The sequence below is a fragment of the Salvia hispanica genome, chromosome 1 (assembly GCF_029641045.1).
Source record: "Salvia hispanica isolate PSC_SH4W2 chromosome 1, Shi_PSC_v1, whole genome shotgun sequence".
Taxonomy (NCBI): domain Eukaryota; kingdom Viridiplantae; phylum Streptophyta; class Magnoliopsida; order Lamiales; family Lamiaceae; genus Salvia; species Salvia hispanica.
The window spans coordinates 34,751,347-34,764,891 of record NC_142692.1 but is presented as its reverse complement, the minus strand read 5'-3'; the positions used below and the strand labels follow the sequence as shown (position 1 = coordinate 34,764,891).

The 13,545-nt window shown below is 37.8% G+C and overlaps 2 protein-coding genes across 3 annotated transcripts; one reads left to right on the top strand and one right to left on the bottom strand.

Moving 5' to 3' along the window:
• Positions 1-1,295: 1,295 nt before the first annotated feature.
• On the top strand, positions 1,296-4,044 carry LOC125223958 (uncharacterized). 2 transcript variants are annotated; one of them, XM_048127280.2, is made up of 6 exons: positions 1,296-1,430; positions 2,125-2,191; positions 2,293-2,469; positions 2,673-2,771; positions 3,115-3,357; positions 3,513-4,044. In XM_048127280.2, the coding sequence occupies exons 2-6, from the start codon at positions 2,141-2,143 to the stop codon at positions 3,864-3,866; spliced, it is 924 nt and encodes a 307-aa protein (XP_047983237.1). In that variant the 5' UTR covers positions 1,296-1,430; positions 2,125-2,140; the 3' UTR covers positions 3,867-4,044. The 2 variants fall into 2 exon arrangements, with proteins under 2 accessions (XP_047983237.1, XP_047983238.1); XM_048127281.2 differs by having other exon boundaries at positions 1,327-1,430; positions 2,137-2,191.
• Positions 4,045-4,433: 389 nt separating this feature from the next.
• Positions 4,434-12,841, bottom strand: LOC125223957 (putative helicase MAGATAMA 3). Its single transcript, XM_048127279.2, has 8 exons — positions 12,674-12,841; positions 9,850-11,327; positions 8,851-9,033; positions 8,146-8,241; positions 7,861-8,026; positions 7,590-7,722; positions 5,740-7,506; positions 4,434-5,655 (listed from the first exon to the last, which is right to left on the bottom strand). The coding sequence occupies exons 2-8, from the start codon at positions 11,168-11,170 to the stop codon at positions 5,443-5,445; spliced, it is 3,879 nt and encodes a 1,292-aa protein (XP_047983236.2). The 5' UTR covers positions 11,171-11,327; positions 12,674-12,841; the 3' UTR covers positions 4,434-5,442.
• Between the last annotated feature and the right edge of the window lie 704 nt (positions 12,842-13,545).

Genomic DNA, 13,545 nt, shown 5'->3' with positions numbered 1-13,545 from the left:
AAGGGGACACAATTGCTAATGCATGTATTTACAACACATATATGGTACAGAGTACGGATGTCAATGTAGCCTGCAATCCGTGGACTGGCCCGAATAGCCCCCTAAATTTGTAGGGTTAGGGTCGGAAATTTCTAGCCCGATAAAAATAAAACCCGATAAGCCCGCACCCGATTAACCCGCAACCCATAAGGGCCAGACCCGAAAACCCGATGGGCTGGCCGATAACCCGGTAAAATTTATATTTTTCATTTTTTTACTCCTAATTCGACACTTCGTTGACTAATTTTATGACATAGATAACTAAAAAAAGATAACTTTCAATTTTATGGTAAATATATAAATTATATATTGAATTTTTATTAATATAATAATTGTTATAGTATAAATTAATCTCACTAAAAGAATATTAAAATTTTTAACATGCATTAAAATTTCACGAAATATCACAAATATTAGTATTTTATGATTGAGTTTAAGCATATATATCAAATTTATCATAATTAAATATTTTATATTTTATAAATATAACTAATTTTCATCATGATTTATTGGATTGTTCGAGCTTTAACCTTATCGGTAGCAACCCGATTAACCCGCCGGGCTAGCCCGAAACCCGAGATTTTAGGGTTAGGGCCGAACTTTTACAACCCGAAAGATATCACAACCCGGCAAGCCCGCACCCGATTGACCCGCAATCCGAGTAGGGTTGGCCTGAAATCCGATAGGCCGGCCCGATTGACATCCCTAGTACAGAGTATATGGACATTCTTTTCCTATTCTATAATGTTCTACTATCTCTATAATTTTTCTCTAGAATAGTTTCATACTTTCACCTTTTAATCACAAAATCCGAAAAGTTCTACTATTAATAAAATTATAGACAGTTCTATTACAAATTATAATCATAAAAATAAGTTTACTTTTTCTCCTAATAAAAATTTCTCAATATCATTTTTCAGTTGATGATAAATGGTTTTATATTTGTCTTTGATAATGTCTCAATTTTCCTAAACTTTTACATCGTTCATTTTATTATTCTTCATTTTGTTATTATTGTGTTAACACTTACATAATTAACTAATGAATATATACAATTTCATAAAATAGAAAATGAATACTGATAGTACTGCGTATTTCGTAGTGGTGATAACTCATATAGGGATGGAAATTCATGAATAAAATAGAATATAAAAATTTAAAATATTATGATTCTTTGACATTTTCCACTAGAATTTCTTCGTTATCGTTTCACACATTCAAACTGGTCAATAAGTTGGAATTATCGTCCCTTAGCGTTTATCACACATAATTTCATTAATAATCAATTGTGAACAACAAATCCTCACATTTTTTCATTTATCCTGCAAATTCCCACCTTCTAAATCTTAATCATTTACCATAAAAATCCATTCTTTATACCCAGTTTACAGGTTCCTCCTTCTATCTCTCTGTTTTTATTTTTCATAAATTTTCAACTTTTGTTCAACTTTGAATGTGTGTGTGTGTGTGTTTCAACTTTGACTTTCTTAAACTTTGATTACATGGTTTGGCTTGCTTTGATTTTGTGATCGTGTTTGAGACATTTCTTGGAATTTCTTGAGCTGAATGATAGGTGCTTTTGGATTCAATTTTTTGATGGGATATGTTTGTTTCTTGTTCATAATGCCCCCAAAGTATCCATAAATGTAGTGGAAGAATGAAGATCAAATATCGCCCCTTTGAATAAAATGGATCAAGTAATATAGACAGGGGAAAGATAATTGTTGGAGCTATTAATGAGTTGAAAGAATTTGCATTTCCCCTAAAAGAAGCTTGACTTAAGAAATGTAGTATAGTAATAGATATGGGATAAAATTGGTTGAACCATTAATGTGAGTTAGAAGAATTTGCTTTGTGTATTCAATTTTATTGCAAATGTTAGAAGGTGAGCCCTAGAGTAGTAGGGATCCCCAACCCCTAATCTAACTAACTCACAAGCTTGACATGTAGGGGCCTTCCGGCCTAGCCAGGGCGCTCGTCTGTGCACTGTAAGATTATCGATAGGATAGCCACACGACACGAAGTTGCTATTTAAGGCTTTGCATAGCTTTCTTTTACATATTTTTGTTGATTCTAACCTTTCAGCATCTTTGAAAGCATAATGAGTGCTGGCGAAGATGAATCCTTATCTCGAGAAACGCAGCAGGCGAAGGTATTTCTTGATACGGCCTATATACATTCGTGTCGTGTTTCTGTGTAGTGTTATTGGTTAACAATGTGTTTACATCTGGTTAAAACTGGGTTTACATCCAGATAACCGAGGTAAGGAAGTCAATCGGGCCATTGACGGGGAAGCTAGCCATCTACTGCTCGGATGGATGTATTGCAAGATACCTGAGAGCACGAAACTGGAATTCCAAAAAGGCCATCAAAATGCTCAAAGCATCTCTAAAGTGGAGATCAGAATACATGCCAGAAGAGATACGTTGGGTAATTATTTTGCAACCGAAGAACTTACAGTTCTACTACAAACATAATTCATTAATCGATTTTAAGTGTTTTTCCTCTGTATATCTTGAGTTTACTAATGATGTCTCAACTCCTTTGTGAAGAAATGGAATACATTCAAATTTGACCTGTTTGGTTTGATATTTTGGATCTATGCTTGTCTTATACTGTTGTTGTCTGATTAGGATGACGTTGCAGTGGAAGCAGAGACGGGAAAGATTTACAGATCGTCTTACAAAGATAAACATGGGAGGCCGGTTCTTGTCATGAGGCCTCGTTGTCAGGTTATATCTTCAACTCACTTTCTGGCGGTTCGATTATGCATCAAGCTCTTCTTTTGTGTTGTTGAGATGTCTCATCATCCACTTTCAATTGTTTTGCTTTCATTTCTCATACAGAGATATTTTCAAGATTCATAATTTGTGTTTGGAACAAGACCATAATAGAGTATTACATAGAGTCGTTTACTTATTTATGTTTAGATAGTTCAAAATGTATGAGAAATGATCTCAAATGTTGGCCTAACAATAAAGTGGTTAATGTAGGCAAAAAGTCTCAAATTCAAGTTCATTGTGGCGTGTTCTTTAAATTTACTATTACGATTAAAATTTCTCGTGTTTTTTGCAGAATACGAACTCAATAAAAGGACAAATCAAATACTTGGTATATTGCATGGAGAATGCAATTCTGAATCTTGGTGAGGAACAAGAGCAGATGGTGTGGTTGATTGATTTCCATGGTTTCAGCTTGTCCAATGTATCACTCAAAGTTACTAAGGATACGGCGCATGTATTGCAAAACCATTACCCCGAGAGGCTTGGCGTCGCCATTTTATACGACGCCCCCAAGATTTTCGAACCATTTTGGAAGGTATGACTCTACATTTAAGAACTACCTAATCTTAACAAATGGCTCTTCTTAGATAACATAAACAAGTTAAAAGTGATGCCAAATTCACCTTATTTTTGTACTTCTATACTATTTCCATTGCTTTCTCAACTTTTTACTTGTCTTCAACCATTCAGATGGCAAAGCCCTTTCTGGAGCCTAAAACGGCCAACAAAGTGAAGTTCGTTTACTCCGATGATCCTAACACGAACAAGATCATGGACGAGTTGTTCGACATGGGGATGGTAGAGTCCGCATTTGGTGGGAAACACGGTGAGGATTTTGACATCAACAAGTACGCAACAAGGATGAGGAAGGACGACGAGAAGCTTCCCTTCGTGTGGGGAGCACATCATAGTTTGATATCACCACCACCTGTTTCTACAGGTGTGAGCTCTACGAGTTCAGACTCGGACCCCGAAGCCTTTGATATGAAAGAAGAGAAGGCCGTGATTTCTAGCGATGAAGATAAGGGCGCCAAATATTACTGAGCTACAATGGAAATTTTTCCTTCAAAAACTCAATACAAAGTTGGGCTTATAACGATTCAACCAACTTTTCTCACAACAAATTTGAATGTATGATGTAAGATACTATATAACATAGTACAATCATAAACTCAGCATCTGACCTTGAATTAATGTTAGCAAATATGCGAGCTGTAAAATATGAGATTCGTGCAACTTTTCTTGCTACATAACATGATTAACCAACAACAAAAACAAACATTCTGTAGAGCACATGTAGCCAGAAAGCGTCCTCGTAACAAGCATTAAATCAACGATGCGTGGGAGTACCTGGAAGCAAAGACGTTGCAGATATAATCACGGCAAAGAGGGCAGCTTCTCTCGGAGCTGACAAGAAATTGGACCGTTTTCGCATAATCAGAATATGAAATTAAATTGACGACACAAAGAATACCCGGTACCTGTACGATGAGATGCACCATTCAAGTCGACCAAGGACGGATGCTGAAGCAACTCCATAATAGCAACAGATGGTATATAACATATTATATGTACAAGACAAGAATGAATGTTATAAGGAAACAGAGAATGTGAACTAAAAGAAATCAATCATTTGGATTAATTCAATTTTTGAAATGTTAAGCTTTGCTGAAGTAATGGAGGCATATATAATATACTAACATCCTTTTTTTCATCTTTAAAAGAATTTTCTAGCGCATCTACATTCTATACAACACCTTTTGCAGTGTGGCAAACTAAGCTGGTTCATATCTTCAGCGAACGCTCGAAATATGCAGTAGGATTCAGACAATCGGCCACCAGCCCTCCCGAAATAATATTCCATTTCCGTGTCTAGAGTTTCTGAAGCTTGCATCAAAGAGTAGTCAGTCACTGACAGAGGTAACCATAGTCGTACAGCCATAAGAAATCGTGAGATCCATCATCTTAAATACAGGTTGAGCTGTGGAACGCATTAGATAAGGAAAACTTGTTGGAGAAGAAAATCAAGAATCTCCATAAGGAATCCTCCTTGAGAAACTGTTTCATAGTAAGACATGATGTCCCATCCATCCTAATCTATCCAAATAGTAATTCAGTAAATCAGTGAAGATTATTGCATTGCCGATTCTGAATGTAGCACCTTGGTATAACGGAAATCTTATCAGTACCTGAGGAAGGGATTTCGCTTCACTCACCTCAAAGTTATTTGACCGAAATGCAAAGATCCTTCAACAAGTAGCCATGTTTTCATAAATATGATTTTGACGTTGAAGCCCATCTTCCTGCAGTGCCCCCAAGTTGGGGCTCCTCTCCAGGGAACTTGCCGCTTTTATCATCTTCCACAGTCCAAGCAATCACAAGGCCAAGGATGGGTTGGTTATTGAATGGTACTTTCAAGATCATACCCATATTCACATCCTGTTTTCCAATAACAGCAGCAGTTTTCTGCTTCTTTTGTATGCCATGTTGCTAGGCATCTCGAGATTTGTCAATAGGTTAATAATCACAGTCATCCAACAAATCTGCTCCCGCCCTTCAGCTCTATTCCTTGGAATTTTAAATACAATTCATCTTCTTTCGATGGTGTGCCAGATCTGGACTATACTTGTGAATCATATGATCTGTATCTTGGCCCAGATCTCAAGCCCCTTCCACCAGAGAGCTTGGAGGAAAAAGCGCCATAGGTAGGATTCTCAGGGATAAACTCTTTAGGCAGAGAATCCATGTCTAAGTAACAGCTTCGTGCTTTGGAATCATCAATTAGTGCAGCCCAATCATCAGACTGCACCAGCGCATTTGCATTTCCCATTACCTGTAAGCATGGGAACAATGTTAAAACTCTTATAAGAATGAAGAAGAATAGAAAAGATGAAACAAAGAAAGAGAGAAATTTTACCCAGAGAGCTCTTTTCGCTCGAGTAAGTGCAACATTCATCCTACGAATGTCCGCAACGAACCCAACTCCATGACTTGATGCGCGCACACAAGACATGATTATGACATCACGTTCTTGGCCTTGGAACGCATCCACTGTATTAATATAGATGTCTTTCCCATCATCTGAATTCAAAACATCCTTGAACTCCCTTTGAAGGCATTTCAACTGCAACTTATAAGGAGTAATTATACCAACAGAAACTTTCCCAATTCCCAATGATTTTATAGCCTTCTGAAGGTGCTCATATAAGCGAACACAAAACTGTGCTTCTTGTGTATTCTGATAAGACACGGAACTCCCACGATGAGATTCGCGCCCATAACTGATATCAAAAAAGACATAAGGCCTCAGTAGTGGATCTTTGTAATATTTTTCATCCGGCAAATTAATAACACTCTCACTATCTGTAAGACGTCCTTGGTAAAAGTGTCTTGAAGGAAAATCCCTAATGTGAGGATGCATTCTATATTGCACAGATAAAAGCATTGTTGGGCAGCCTGCTTGCTGAAACCTCTCAAACAGGCTTCTACTGTACAACAAGGTTCCTGCAGCCTTACTGATAACAGTGGCAGGAAGCTGCTGCGGATCCCCCACAAGAACACACCGAGCTGCACCAAGAGAAAGTGGAGGTAGGATTGCCACTTCACTAGCCTGTGCTGCTTCATCAATAACAACCATGTCGAAGCCATGAGTTAGACGAGAGAACAACTTGCGCCCACTACTCGAGACAGTAGTGAAAACAATTTCAGCTTCATTGGCAAAACTTGCCTCCAGATTTGCTCGAGCTTCCTCTAAATTAAAGTTGCTACCAGCTCGAAACCTACCTTCCACAATGAGAAGTCGGGACATCTCAACCAGAGTTTTATCTCTATTTTCTACAGCTGCCGCAAGGTTTTGAAGTAATGCATCTCGGTTTTGGTCTCTTGCCAGAAGAACATCAGGATCAACACCAACAGATCCCTGTGCACGTCCAGTGACTGCAGCAACATTAAGTTCTCTTTGAAGGTAAGCAATTTGCTGAGCTAACTGGTTTTCACGAATCCTCAAACTGTGCATCCATCCATGGACCTCGTCACGACTTTTCGATAAAAGTTGTTCGGTCCTTCGTTCCACAGAAACTGCCTGAGCAGCTTTAGTCTGAGAATCCACACCAACTCGAGCAACATCAGGGCGATAAACCTTCATTTCGCCATCAATAAATCCACGGTCAAGCACACGTGAAAGCAACTCATCAGTTGCTGCATTTGAGGGAGCACACACGAGCATTCTTGGCTTTGGGCAAAGTTTTGGAAGAGTCCGAAACAGATTCTGATCCATGCTCTGCAGAACTTCATCAATGGAACCAGAGGCCACACTGTCTGAGCTGCTCTCATTAACCTGCTTATAGCTTTCAGGCGCCAGTTTCTTTAGCAATGCCATGTAGTAGTGCTGGTACTGGACAAGGTGGATCACATTAAGCATTCCCCAGACAGTATGTGTTTTACCTGTGCCAGGAGGACCCTGGACCAAAGTAAAGGGCCATGGCTCTGATTTCTTCATCACGCCATTTGATGTACCAGCAGCTGTATGCGTTGCAGCCCATTGAATCGCAGCTAACTGGGGTCCATTAAAGGTTCTGCGAAGGTGTTCAACAAAGTTTGGAGTGAAGCAATCAGGCATAGCTGGTGGCTGTTCTTCATATTTTGGGAACTGGTCTGGACTAGGCTGAAGAATAGCATTTTGCATCTGCAAGAGGTATCAGCAATAATCAAGCTAAACAGTTTAAATCATGCATGTCATTCTCTGCACAAACTAGTTTCGAACAAGACCTGCATATTAAGACGACGGAATGCATGCAGAGCAACATATTCCCGTTGTGTGGTTGCGAGAGTTCCAAGCAGAGTCAGGTACCATACACCCCCAGGATGGAGCTTCCGCAGAATATGGTCATCGTCAATCTTGCTAAAATATAAAAAACAAAATATTTCGTAAGTACTAAGTTCATGAGGCAGAAATTATAAAGCCTAGATGCACTAATTGCTCTAACCTAGCCAAACCAAAACGAAAGACAAAAGGAACAAGTTGACAGGGATGTCCCACCTGTTAGAATCATACAAATCTCCAACATAGAAGTGAAGAATTGCCCCAGTATACTCTCTGGTATCGATAGGTATATATCTCCTGACTGTCCCAGCCACACGGCCGCTAACTTCTGGCTTCTCCTCGTCTTCCAGGGCCAAGGAACTACTATTCCTCCTAATATGCACTGGATCACCCACAGATAGCGTGTTAGAGATATAGCTCAGTTTATAAATGACATCAAACTAATGTTTATCTGAAACGAAGGGGAGAATAAAACAAGAGAAAGTAACATCATATATCCACCTGCTCCAGGCTTGGGGGATGAAAGAACTGCAACTTCTCCCTCCTTGAATGACCATTTGTATTCATGCGGTGGGGTCAAAATCACATCAAACCATCCTGCAAATCCAAAAACAGAAAATGAACACACTTCAGCAGCCGGAGGGAACAAAATTTCATAGAGCTAGTATTAAAGATCTGCCAAGAGGAGTTCAGTGATTTAAAACAAGTAAAAAATATGAAAATTAGTTGCTCTTTGCTTCATAGTAAAGATTAAGAGAAACCAAAAACATTACTTTAAAAGTAGGGGGGGAGGGGAGAGAGAAAAGCAGGATGGCTAAAATTTAGGAAGAAGAAAGAAACAATGACTAAGTTACTAAAGTGGCTTACATCTTGTAATGCATGCAAAACCAAATCCAAAGTGCATCAGTAAAGTTGTATTAGAACTATTAAAAGGATCTACTGGTTGCCAAGAATTAACTTCAATCATTATAACACATGAAGATAAGTAACTGAGAATCATCATTTTCAGGATTCCTCATACGTCGTTTTCAGGAAGCAACATAACAGACAACAACAATATCAAATAAGATTATTTCAACAGCTACAGAGAACAATCTTGCTGGTTTATACTGGGCATGTAGAACTTCTGCATGCAACTTAATTATTGAAGAACAAGATGTTATACTAAGATTAAGTATGAGATAAGTCGAAGTATTAGAACAGTACCCCTTTCCCGCCGTTCAATGCTTTTTATGCACACCCTAACATGATTTGAAACTGTTTCTAATGACTCCTCCCAAGTACTATAAAGTTGCGCTCGACATTCTTCAAAAAGCAGGGGCTCAAATACACTGATATAGTCTTCAACTGAATCAAAGCTACCAGGAACACGCTTCAGCTCCTCTTCCTCTGTTTCAAAGAAACATGTAGGTATAAGTGAACTAAAAATGACATGTCGTAGATAATGTTACATTCAGTAATAAGAAAACAATAATTCTGGGCGGCAGATGCCATGAGATCCAGAATCACAAAAGTGCTGGCTAAAGCGAAGGACTTATTTGGTTTCAGTTTCAGTTTTGGTTCCAATTTCTAATTTGCAGAGTTTTGGGCACTCTAACTATGGAGTATGGAAAACAAAAAAGAAATCTTTTAACACTGCACCATGGTCACAAAGCAAATAAGGACACAGTTTATAGGACCTATGTCACATTTTACAGTAAAGTATCCAAAAGATTACACTTCTAATTCAATAGAATATGTCAAAATATGGAAGGAAGTAAAAGCTGAAGAAATCAACAAATGCCAGTCAAGAGGCTCGCTGAATAAATCATTAATTGACAACCAAATGCATCACTACAGTTGTATACATATTACATGCCACAAAGAAGGGAGGCAGCAAGGTTGTTGCTTCCAAGTTTTCACCATTAGCGTCAAGAAAATCATAGGATGTTCAATCAGATTTATTGTGCACATAACAAGAAAACGTGTTATTTAATCATACTGAAATAATGTAACACAAGGTAGGCTAACTATGAACTCAATCAGAACAGATATCATGAATAAAAATATACCATCCTCTTAACTATGAACTCAACCAGAGCAACTAGAATGAATTAAATTGTACATGGTGGAAGAAAGTATACTTAACATAAATGGTAGGTCAACAAAAGAAAGATGACTATCATCAGGCAAAAGTAGTGCAATAACAAGTTTATACTTAGATACCTGGATGATGCCAAAAAGATTCATTTGTCACCTCACGCAGAAGGCGCTCCACAGAGGAATCTTGATATTGGTTGCTTGTTGTAGTTTGTTTCTTGTTAGGTAGCTTTTTTGCAGCTAATTTAGGATCAACAGAAGTCTGGCTGCTAATAGCTGGTTTCCTACCAGTGAACTGTGAATTCTTATGTTGCCTTGTGTCAGGAGGCAGCTTCCGAAGCACTGGTGTTTGTCCTTCTGAAGAAACATCAGTTGCGGAATTGAATTTCCTAGGAACTCCATTAGAGCCAGAACTATGGTCACCATTACTCTCAGATTTACACTCATTTGACTCCACAAAAGATTTTCCTTCATTGCTCAACAACTCAGATTGTTTTGCATCTCTAACTACAAGCTGACTTTGCTTATCCCCACGTTCAGCAGATCCCGAAGTAGGACGGGTTTCTTTCATTGTCCGAGTTATAGTTGGTGCAGGAATCTGCCTTCTAGGAGTCGAGGACTTCAAAACACCAGCTTGCTTAATATCTTCTAAATTGAGAAACATGGTCTGCCTGCTGCGCTTCTTCCCTAACATTGCTTCTTTTTGCTGGTCCAGCTTAGGACGCTTTCCAATACTATTTCCATACTTCAATGCATGATTAGCTTCAATTCCTTTAACTTCTCTTTGTTTTGGCACTGGAGCAGATTCTTCCGAACCCTCCATGGATGCATGGCCTTTCTTATCATTTGTTTCAGGATTCTTCTCCAAAGGGCCACCATTTTCATTTTTTACATTACCATGATTAGGAGATAAATTATCAGCACCTGCAACGTGGACATTGTTCTCAATCATCTCGACTGCGTTTTTGTCCAAAACCTGTTTATTACTAGCACCAGTTGAGTCTTCACGAAGAACACTTCCTTTGTAAGCATCGCCAGAGCCCTCTGCATCAGACCATTCCCCTTCTTCCTTTTCCACATCCTGAACATCTAATAAACCTGATCGTATGATTGGTGAATCCTTCGTATCCTGGCCATTGCTTGATTTGGATGAAGATGCAATACTGCTAGGCACATCCATGAAACTCTTTTTTTCATCCAAAACATCAGGTCCCTTAACAACTTTGGACCTGACGAATGGCTGGAAACCAGATACAGACGAAGCATGGGAGAAAGCATTGTTATTTACTATCCCTTGGAGACCAGCAGATGCCACAAACAAGTCAGTTGGTGCAGTGATTGAAGGAATAGCCCTCTGAGGCTGGAAGCAAACAACACTATTGTTATCATCTTCATTTTCAGCAGGTGGTTCATTAAGATCAAATAGCAGCCTTCCTTTGGAGCCCATTTCGCAAGCAGTTGCATACAAGCAAACAAATATGTCCAAATATGTCTACTAGCAATTTTATTTCTAGTCGAAAGCAAGCACTGCAAGCTCATAAAGTGGCAATCAGCAGATATATTTCAGACCTTGTGAATGGCCACATAAACAACAAAAGCACCTTCTGCACCAAAGATGGAAGAGAAAATGTATAAGAACAGGTGCATCCATGCACATTGATATCACAAATGAGGGGGCACAGGAATCATAGGGAACACACAAAAAAGGTGTGTGGAATATTCATATTTAAAACAATGTTTTCTAACCCACAAGACAATGCTGCATCAGTTACTGTGCTAGTTTTACTTACAAAATAAAAAGAAAGGCAGAACTTGGCACAAAGCAAGACTAAAAAACATAATACAGAAAGAAAGGCACATGACCACAGAGAAGGTGAAGCCTAATTGCATCACTATCTATAACACAGTCAAGAAGGAGATTTCCAACAGCCACCTAAAGCATATGTGCATGCGCACTTGCAAGGACAGTGGAAGGTGATCATAATATATTTATACAATATCCCCATAGTCATCTCATATTCCCATATTAATAATGTGTTTGAATCAATCAGTAAATGCACATAGTATACCACAATATATGAACACAAAAACATGAATCAAACAACAAGTTGACCTAGAGAAACAAGGGATCTGTTCAGATACACAAAGTGAGAAACAACAGAGATATGACCACCACCCCTAGGAACCGATTCTTCACAATCATTATCAAATAAAAACAGCCAGATTGTCGTCTGATAGAGGCAATTAAAATTAACCGAATAAACAAGAGTATGAACACCCTGAAATCAAGACCACATACATTGATACCTAATAACCAGAGTTGACAATAAAAATTAGATCCTACATTATTTACTTACAATCTGTCCCTATTAAGCCAGCTATACATTAAATAACCTCCACCAAATCACATTCTTACATTTAACAACCATTTATCACCTCCATAAACACACAGGGCAAAACATTGGGGGGAACAAAAATTATCAGCACAATCCTAAATTACTTTCAGTTCCACTGATGCATAGAATATTCAGTACCAGCCTCCCCATCATAACAACAACAAATCACAAACCGACATTCAACATTCAAATTCACACTCCTCCCAACTAAGCACCCAAAAAAAACGAATAGCTAATTAAACATAATACAAATCGCCAATACAAACAAAAAATAGATTGAGAACTAATTCACCAGCAATTGAATAATAAACCACACCTAATTCACACACACAACTAAAAATAAAACTCTCTTGTCCAGATCGAAAACAGCTCAGGATTAGCCAATCTCAACAGTAAACACGAATTAAATTAGTCATGAAATTATTCAGCGATCTATTTCCCAATCAAATTAATTAATCTAATCTTCTGAATCGAATTAATAATCATTTTTCCTTAAAATTCAACAGCTGAGGGAAGAGAGAGAGGAAAAAAAAGTCAGAGAGAGGAGATTTTACCTCACAAGGTTACCAAATCTAGAGAGAGAAAGGGGAGAATATAGATATAATAATAACCAAAAATTGAATACTGTAATTGCTGATTTTTATGTGTGACACAGATATTAGTGGTTCTGTACGTATAATTGTATCTATAGGCGGCGAGGGAAAGAGAGAGAGAGAGGGTCGCAGTGAGAGAATGCGAAAAAGAGAAGGTTTCGAGGGCTATTTATAGGTAACAATGAGGGCGAAGTTACCGGCTACGGGTGAAGCCGGTGGCCAGATGTTCAATTACTCATCGAGAATTAAGCGGGGGGGTGTTTCGGTAATTTCGCAACATGGTAGTGTTACATGCTTTTTGCTAGAGCGGGGTCAATCATGAATTTCGGTGAATTTTCTTTTTTTGCTGAGGATAATTTTTTTGTTTATAAAATTATATCATTCTGAAAATTAATTATATTGAGATTTAATTCCGACCAAGAAAAATGATTTTATACGTGGATGGCATATTTTCAATGCAGGTATAAAGAGATTGATTTAAAAATGAGAGAATATGAGTGAAAAAAAAAGGAGAAAAAGTGGTAATAAAGTTTTCAAAAAATTAAAGGTCAATTTGCCTTTAAATTTTGATTTTGAATATCAGTTTTAACATTAGCTTGTAAATTACTACTATTACAACTAATCAAGATTTAAGCAACGTTGACATAATTTCATGACTTATTTACATGATATTATCAAAAATCAACCAAGATTGCATGACATTTTAAATGAAATACTATTATATTATACTAAAATAAATCATTTCATTTATTTAATTTATATTAAATCATGTTAGCACCAAAATCTTGATTGTCGCAAAATCATAACATATCAATAATTTGATAATTTGCAAC